This window comes from Rattus rattus, chromosome 9 (genome assembly GCF_011064425.1).
Source record: "Rattus rattus isolate New Zealand chromosome 9, Rrattus_CSIRO_v1, whole genome shotgun sequence".
Taxonomy (NCBI): domain Eukaryota; kingdom Metazoa; phylum Chordata; class Mammalia; order Rodentia; family Muridae; genus Rattus; species Rattus rattus.
In genome coordinates, this window is record NC_046162.1 from 64,468,220 (window position 1) to 64,477,093 (window position 8,874).

Genomic DNA, 8,874 nt, shown 5'->3' on the forward strand with positions numbered 1-8,874 from the left:
GACACGCCCAGAGCGTTAAGGGAAGAAGCTCCCCCCAGGGGCCCCTTTTGAGTGGCCAGACAGCTTCTGGGGCGCCACCTGCCCGGAACGAGGTTGGCTTGAATAGCAGGAAGGGTTCGATCCGCAGATTCGAGAAGGCCTTAGCCCTGACGAGTGCATAGTGGGGGCTCTGTTTCCGGGGGCGGGGGACATTATTGGCAACACAATCCCCAGGAGTTGGGAGGAGAATACAGGAGGGCGGGGACCTAGGGCATGGGAATCCCCAGACTCAGACTGCTCCGTGGCTTTCAGCCCCAAATGGACGTCTGTGAATCATTGTTCAGCCTCGCGACCCCTTTTCTGGACCTCAGCAAGCTGCTCGCCGGGCACACCGACGTTGACAATTTGGGAAGAGTGCTGTGAGCGCATGGAGCCCGGACCACGCGGGCGCTCAGTGCAACCAAGAGAACCGAGCTTATCTTGGGGCTTTTCTTCTTTCCCGAGCCCCGTTGGAGATTAGGAGCATCCGGCAGGTGCCCCACCATCTAAGCCAGGCCCACGGCTGATCTCCCCCTTGGCCCTGTGTTCTAGGAGCCTTCGGGGAAGCGGTGCGGGCCCGGGCGGGGGCGTGCGTGCGGAGGCGGTGGGAGGGGGCGGTGGCGGATCCGGGAGGGACGAGATGGGGAGGGCCGAGGTAGCTCCAGCCGCGCTCCCGTGCGACCCCCGCGGCGCCGCGGGGCCCGTCCGCACACAATTAAAGCGGGATTCCTCCCCCGCTGACGTCGGCGGCGCCGAGGCCCCTCCCGCGGCTGCATAAAAGGCGCGGGCTCCGCAGCGCAGGCGGCAGTGGGGGCCGAGGAGCGCGGCCGAGAAGACCGTGCAGCGGAGAAGCGGGGTGCCAAGAGCGCGGGCCGCCTGCGGAGCGACTGCCCCAGCCAGCCGGATCCCGGTCTCAGCCCGAGCCCCACCGGAGCGGAGCCGGCCCGGTGCTCCAACTGTCCGCAGCCATGCTGGCCGGCCGCGCCGCACGCACCTGTGCGCTGCTCGCCCTCTGCCTCCTGGGCAGTCGGGCCCAGGATTTCGGGCCGACCCGCTTCATCTGCACTTCGGTGCCGGTGGACGCCGACATGTGTGCCGCGTCCGTGGCCGCGGGCGGCGCGGAGGAGCTTCGGAGCAATGTGCTGCAGCTCCGGGAGACCGTGCTGCAGCAGAAGGAGACCATCCTCAGCCAGAAGGAGACCATCAGGGAGCTGACCACCAAGCTTGGCCGCTGCGAGAGCCAGAGCACCCTGGACGCGGGTCCGGGCGAGGCCAGGTCGGGCGGCGGCCGCAAGCAGCCTGGCTCCGGCAAGAACACGATGGGCGACCTGTCCCGGACTCCGGCCTCGGAGACGCTCAGCCAACTCGGGCAAACTTTGCAATCCCTCAAAACCCGACTGGAGAACCTCGAGGTCCGCGTGAGCTGCGGTTTCCCCTCCGCGTTGTGCGCCCTTCTGCCCTCGCCCACCCCATCCCGACCCGGCCCGGCACCCCCGCCCCTCTTTCCTTGCCTCTTCGGCGCGCTGACGCGAGACGGGCGCCTCTCGAACCCTGCGGGGCACCGAGGGCTGCCACTCGCTGGAGCTCCCCTCCAGGTCGCCCCCGCAATCGCCCCAGGGACCGCGTCGCGGGCCTTCGCGCACGGTCCGGGCTGCACGCCTAACGGTGTGGTTTTCCCCTGCCCTTGTGCCCCCGCAGCAGTACAGCCGCCTCAATTCTTCCAGCCAAACCAACAGCCTCAAGGATCTGCTGCAGAGCAAGATCGATGACCTGGAGCGGCAGGTGCTGTCTCGGGTGAACACTCTGGAGGAGGGAAAAGGGGGCCCCAAGAACGACACAGAGGAAAGGGCCAAGATCGAGAGCGCCTTGACCTCCCTACACCAGCGGATCAGCGAGCTGGAGAAAGGTAAGGGCTCAGGGGGACATGCTGCATGCTCTCGACTGTCTCCAGAGACCCTGCCTGGGTCCTACTCCCTGCCCTGGCCTCTTGTCCCGGACTCACTCTGTAATCCCTCCCTAGTCAGGGCTTCTTGCCCAGTTCCTAGGCTGTAGATACCTCTCTGGGGACGCAGCAGAGCTTAAGAAGGGATTGTACAGTACAGTCAGGACACTCGCAGGATCCTTTTTTCAAGTCTGATTTGTTTAATCTCCAGCAACTTCGCACAGTAGCTGTTTCTGGCTCAAGCCTTCCTTGGTAATAAAAGCCTTGCTTCAGCTGGAATCTGTCACCAACAGGGACCTGGACACCAGCTTTCTGGGGCCATTGGGTATCTTTTCTGCCAGTTGCCCAGTAGCTCTGGTGTCCTTTCAGGATTAAGGGGTCCCTCTCTCTCTACCTTGAGCCCCCTCAACCGATTATTTTTTTCACAGTGACCCATCTTGCATTGCCCACATTTGCCCTGGTCATGAACTCAGGTTGGTGCCTTAGCACCTGCCTGGGGGTAGTGATGAGCTGTGTGCCCTGAAGTCACAGAAATCAAACAAGGTTGTAAGAGGAGGAGGGGGCAGCCCAGCTCGGAGCGGGGCCACGTGACCCCGCTCGGACTGCAAAATGTGCTGGATGGGTTTAAACAGTGCCATCTTAAGGCGCGTTATGTAACTGAAAAACATCAAGGGAAAGAGGAACCTGAGAAGGGAGGGGTGGGAGATTCAGGAAGGGAAAACACTCCAGAGATGCTGGGACTGCCCCCCACCCTCCCCTAAATGATGGAGCTTGAATTAGCAGGGGTCTGAGCTAAGGATCAGCCCTGATCAGTTGCCTTGCCTTCAGGGTGGTTGGCATTGATTCTGTCCTGTCCTGTTGCTTTCTAGAAGTCACTCCAAATTCGGGGACCAGGTTCTTCCTGGGACAGGGGTACAGCCATGAGCCTGCAAGGCAGGTGCATTCCTTGGCTGTAAAAGGGTAACTGTGCACTCCTCAATGGGACCTGTTTTCCTGAGGATCAGGCACAGCGAGCCCAGGGCCAGCCACAGGAAGTGTATGGGTGGAGGAGACGGTTAGACTTTCCCATAGGATGTTGGTTAGCAGTCATGGGGTGACCAGGCCTGAAGCCCAAATTTCCAGAAAGCTCATCAGAGGCTATGTGGCATCCTCAAAGCATCACCTTGACTGGGGGCCCTGGTTCAAGGAAGGCTGATCTCCCCTGCTGTCCTGCCTCTCAGTAGGTTCCAGGCAGCCTCCCTATGGGAGCTGGTGGAGGCCTGCAACTCCCCCTGAAGGGTCCTTGCAGCTGTGCACAGGACTGAGTGATTGCCTGCAGCGTACCCTGGCTTCAGTGGAGGGCACAGGCTGTAGGGATGGATGCCTGTCTCTGGTGGAGACTGAGAGAGAAGCCCAGTACAGTCAAGAGGTTCTCAACACCAACACCATCTAAATCAGGTCGGCCCCCAGGGGGGCCGCTCAGAGGGGAGCTAGCCTGGTTCCTTCTTCTACAGCCACACCTCAGTCACTTGGCCAGTGTGCACTGAAGCAGGCCCAGTTCTCTCTCCGTGTCTACTTTGCAGCCCAGCAGCAGGCTCATAGCCTGTCCTGTGCTCGTCCCCTACCTTAGCCTCCCCAGGGATGGCACCATGTGGCATCAAGAGCTGGCAAGGCCCAGAGTGCAGAGACCTCGGGTCAGCTTTTTATTCTTTGGCCAGCTGGCCCTGTGCCCCATCTGCATCACGAGACTTGATGGGGACCAGACACGACTCATACCCTAAGCACTTGGTCAAGGTACAAGATGGCAGGGTTCACTTGTCCTCCTTAGGTCAGAAAGACAATCGACCCGGAGACAAGTTTCAGCTGACATTCCCACTGCGGACCAACTACATGTATGCCAAGGTGAAGAAGAGCCTGCCGGAGATGTACGCCTTCACTGTGTGCATGTGGCTCAAGTCCAGCGCGGCGCCTGGAGTGGGCACGCCCTTCTCCTATGCTGTACCTGGGCAGGCCAACGAGCTGGTCCTCATCGAGTGGGGCAACAACCCCATGGAGATACTCATTAACGACAAGGTAATGCTACCACAGGCCAAGGCTCACCCAGGACCCTGGGGTGTCATCAGAGCTGTGTGCCCACACCCCACCAGAGCGTGTGGGTCCGAGGGTCTTCTAGAACCCTGGGGCGTGGGGTGCTCATTGGGGCTGTGGTTCTCAGAAAAAATGTCTGCCCGGAGAGGCTGAGGGGGGTGGAAGCTGGATTAGATTGGAAATGGGGAGGAACGCCTTCACCTGCAATCATAAAAGAACAGGGAGAGCTGGAACGTTCCAGAAAGAGGCCTTAGCCAGCAGAGGGGAGGGAGGGGAGGAGGGAGGGAGGGTGGAGGACTGTCCTGGGAATGTTCTAGTCCATTCCGCTGATATCCTGGCTCCTCCTCCGCTGGCTGGTTGACTGGCTTGGGCTCTCCATTTTGGCGACTGTAGATACCCTAGAGCATGAAATGCTTCTAGAGACTCTCCGGCTGTCCAGACCTGTCTTTTTGTCCCTCCCTGGAAGAGGCCAGCCCCCTCCCACCCAGGAGAGGAGAGTTTTCTCTCAGTGGAGCTTAGCTCCACGTTGCTTTCCGGGCTAGTGGAATTAGCTGCCAGTTTTCAGCCCCCTCCTCCATGCGTGGTCACCAGTAGTAAACGAAGGGCTCAAACCTGGCTAGAAATGGAATCAGAGGCTCTTGCTTTTAACGATGCACCCTAGAATGCGCTGTGCTTTTTTTCCTGGTCCCTGTGGGGGTCTGACTTGTCATGTGTCCCCCGCCTAGGGTGGATGAGGGTATGCGGTTCTGCTTCAGGTCGGTCTGAGCCATTTTTATAGTTCCACCGAGGTTCTCTGCAGGGGTTGGCTGCAGTCCGTGTAGACCAGAAGACCTAGCTGACCTAGGGGTAGGAAGCTGGAAAAGAGACCCGGTGGGGAGGCCTGAGGCTGCAGTGAAGTTCACAGGGATACACTGTCAGAGAAACTCATGTTTGGGGAGAGGGAGGTGGTGTGGCCAGATGGGTCTTGAGGGCTCCTTGGCAAAGCTGCTATAACCAGTGGGAATCCTTGGCACATCCGTGGGTGGGGCTGGAAGATGCTAAGGACCTTTGAAGGGATGGTGCTGCCAGAGTTCAGTACCAGCCCCACAGGAGTTGTGAAACGGAGTGAGGGGCATGGCAGCAGAACTTACGAGCATCTGGGTAGCACCAGGCTACGGTGTCCATAATGTGTGTCTTCCTCCTTCCCAGGTGGCCAAGCTGCCCTTTGTAATCAACGATGGCAAGTGGCACCACATATGCGTTACCTGGACCACCCGGGACGGGGTCTGGGAGGCCTATCAGGATGGCACCCAGGGAGGCAATGGAGAGAACCTGGCACCCTATCATCCCATCAAACCACAGGGTGTGCTGGTGCTGGGCCAGGAGCAGGTACTGACCTGGGCAGAGGGCGAGGGAGGGAGTGTTTGTGTGTGTGTGTGTGTGTGTGTGTGTGTGTGTGTGTGTGTGTGTGTGTCCATGGGGGTGTGCCGGGAACAAGTTACACCATATAGTTCAGCAAGCTCTGTAGGAGTGGGCCCAGGTCCCAGCACTCTTGGGAAACTGCAGCAGGGCCTCTCTTTGGCATGGGAAGCCCAGTTCCACTTTTAGCGATGAATAATTTAGTTCCTGTGAAATGGTTCATCTCCCACTGGGCACAGGCTGGGAGGGAGATGAGGGGCAGGAAGTCATCCTCCATTCCTGTTGAGCCATCTTCCGGCAGATAGGGTGTCTGAGAGAGATCGGAGACGCAGCTGCTGGCTGCCAAGAGCTCCCGACAAACCCCTACTAATTATTGCCCCGGAGATTGGGTGTGAAGGGTGGTTATCTCAAGCCCCCCGGAGGGATGGTCTGTACCCAGAGTGGGCTAGCACCAATCCCTTCCCTGGGATCCTCTCAGGGAGAGACAGGTACAGGAAAGAAAACAGTACAGGGTGAGGGGAGGGAGGAGACCCTGACGGGGAGGGAGGCCGGGATAGCCAGGTTCTCCTCAGCAGCGGGTGGCTCAGCTAGGCCTCTCTGTCACCCAGCCAACTTCTTGTCTCTCTCGTCCCTCACTGTTCTCCAAAGGACACTCTAGGCGGAGGGTTTGATGCCACCCAAGCGTTTGTGGGTGAGCTAGCCCATTTCAACATCTGGGACCGCAAGCTGACCCCCGGGGAGGTGTACAACTTGGCCACCTGCAGCAGCAAGGCCCTCTCTGGCAATGTCATCGCCTGGGCCGAGTCCCAGATCGAGATCTTTGGAGGAGCCACCAAGTGGACATTCGAGGCTTGCCGTCAGATCAACTGAAGGCTTCAGGCTAGGGCTGAGCCCCCAGCCCCCGACGCCTGCCCACCCTGCTTGTGCGGTGACCCATCCTCTCTCTCCCTCTCCCCAACCCCCAGGAATGACTCAAGGTCATGGCCCCTGCACATGCACACGCACACAGCCTGGTTTGTCCTCCTTGTGCACATGAAGCAGTCCCGGCTCTTCTGTGGCCCCAAGGACAGCCCCTTCTTCCTAAGGGCCCTTCTATTTCCCGGGCATGCCTAGCTAAAGCAGGCGGTATCAGCTTTGGCAATGCAGAATTATGTGAGAGAGAGAGTGTGTGTGTGTGTGTGGGAGTGTGTGTGTATGTGCGTAGGGGAGGCTTTCTTCTAAAATGAGGTAGTTCATTCCCTTCTTTCTTTGCGATTTTTTGTAAGTTTCCTGATGGGTCAGCTGCCCGTGGGCCTCGGGGCTGGCAAGGCTTCCCCGGACACCCATTTGTCCTTGTTTGCAGACCTCTTTGACATAGGTCTCTGTTGACATAAGTCAACAAGTTTGTTAAGGTTGGGGGACCTTTCCACGGGAATCTTTATTTGGGATGATAAGTGGATTCTCTGAAATTTAAAGGCTGGTTGTCCAGGGATGGCACCACCTGCCAATCTTCCCTTCCCATACCCCCATCGGGCCGTCTGCTGTCTGCTGTCATCTGAGGGTAGAGGTGGGCCCCTCAGCAGCTCTACCCCAGGACTGCTCCTTACCTATCCTTGGCCTTCCTGCCTCCTGGTATCTATCAAGGGATCTGTTACTCCCTTTCAGCTTCCAAAGCTACTTCAGCCCAGTGGTTCTGAGAGGAGAGTGCCCTTCCAGAGTCCCAGGACACCGGGCCTTGTCACCCACCCTTCCTCCTCCCTCTGGCAATAAGAGACCAGAGGCTTCAAGTGGGGATCTCACGTGCTTGGTCTCAGCTCTACAGGGTACTGAGACTTGACCCACAGTCCGTGGGAATGTTTTCCCACGGCATTTTTCACAGCCATACTCCCTCCCCCCAGCACACCCAGGCCCAGGTGAGCTAGCTCAGACCCCTCAGGGGCCAGGGGCTCAGAAACCTCTCATGCGAAGCCTGCTGGCCAGGGTGGGGCCTGCCATCCACTCTTGCATTTCATGGGGCAGCAGCCCCCATCGGCCACCGGCCTGTGACACTGAGCCCGTGGCTTTTTGTTATTGAAAGTAGCACGAGGGTACCCCCTTCTGGGCCTTCCAAGGAGGGGGATGAAATATGTGTGTGTGCACACGTGTCTGTGGAATGCTAAGGAGGTTGTGTCCAGGTGTGGGGGACCCTCGCTTTGTTCCCCCATGTTGCGGGCACACGCCCAATGGCACCTGGACGACATCTCCAGTAACCTGACTAGCAGAAGGCTGGCAAGTCTTTCTAGAAACCTACGCACTGCCTGGCTCGTCTGCAGCTGCAGACACTTAACTTCCTCATCAGGAGCAGGTTTTTCCACCTGCTGTTCCTTCCAGGGGCACCTGTCTCCTTCCACACAGGTCCATGTTGTGTCTGAATCTAGTGCATCCGTGTCTGTCTGTGTACTGTCTGTGTCGCTGTTTCTTGTGGGCGTCTGCACGGTTCCCGGTCACCGCTCTGTGGTGCATCCCCTCTCCGAGGGTGCGAATCAGGCTGTGCTCCACTCCTCGTTGTCCAAGCAGTGGCTTTTTTTTCTTAGATAATTGTGCTTCCTCAGCACCCGTCGGGTTGTGGCATCCTTGGATCTGCGGGGATCTTCTGTGTTTGCATGTTCCTTGGGGTGGTGTGTTCCTTGCTCCCTTGGTCCGACGCGTGTTCCTTCCTTGCCTGCATGGACTTCTCTGGTTCTGTGTTCGTGTGCTGAATGCCACCCAGTGTTCTGTGATCACCCATGTAGCTACTGAAAAATACGGCTGGGTAAGCAAGCCAGGGGTGTTGGGGAGGTCGAGAGAGAGACCAGCATCCCTCTCCCTTCCCCCCCCCTCCCCAGACATAGCAAGAAGCATTTTCTAACATCTAGGTTGAGAACAAGCCTGAATGGTACCCATGGTTGGGAGAGAGAACTCCAGCTTTGAATTGACTTTACAGACCAGATCGAGCCCCACCCTTACTTACTTTAGCCTTCTGGGAGCCACCACCAGGCGAGGCCCAGAGCCGGCTGTGCCCGGTGTACTCCTGCCAACCCCTGCCACCAGCCCCAGCCCCAGCCCCTGCCAACTCGGACCCCAGACCACTTGCACCCTGACGGGTGGGGTGGGAGCTGTCCGTTCAGGACCACAAGCCATCCTCTGCCCTGGCTTAGAGGGCAGAGCACACCCCAATGCTTCTGCCTCTGTCCCTTCATCTCTCAGCTCCTCTCCCTTCTCCTCTCCCCTGCGGCACCCACGGTGCCAGGGACAGACGCTGACATCTAGCTCTTGCCCTGCCCCTAACTGGAGTCTGTGCCAAGCTCTCTTCTCCGTCACTGTGTTCACACTTGGCACTTGGCTGGCCCTGAGAAACGTAATGACAGCCGCAAATCTAATCCGCATACTTTCCATCGACTCCGTAATCTGATTGATGTTCCCTCTTGCACTGAATAATACATGCCTCTCTC

The 8,874-nt window shown here is 58.6% G+C and overlaps 1 protein-coding gene across 1 annotated transcript in view; it reads left to right on the forward strand.

The window, feature by feature from the left end:
* The first annotated feature begins 813 nt into the window (after nucleotides 1-813).
* The window catches only part of Nptx1 (neuronal pentraxin 1), a 9,254-nt gene continuing 1,193 nt past the window's right edge, over nucleotides 814-8,874 (forward strand). The window contains exons 1-5 of the mRNA XM_032912954.1: nucleotides 814-1,430; nucleotides 1,717-1,924; nucleotides 3,768-4,012; nucleotides 5,216-5,395; nucleotides 6,074-8,874. The exon at nucleotides 6,074-8,874 is cut by the window's right edge and continues 1,193 nt beyond it. Of these exons, the coding sequence (XP_032768845.1) occupies nucleotides 987-1,430; nucleotides 1,717-1,924; nucleotides 3,768-4,012; nucleotides 5,216-5,395; nucleotides 6,074-6,295 (1,299 nt within the window). The 5' untranslated portion in view covers nucleotides 814-986 and the 3' untranslated portion in view covers nucleotides 6,296-8,874. The remainder of the gene's footprint in view (nucleotides 1,431-1,716; nucleotides 1,925-3,767; nucleotides 4,013-5,215; nucleotides 5,396-6,073) is intronic.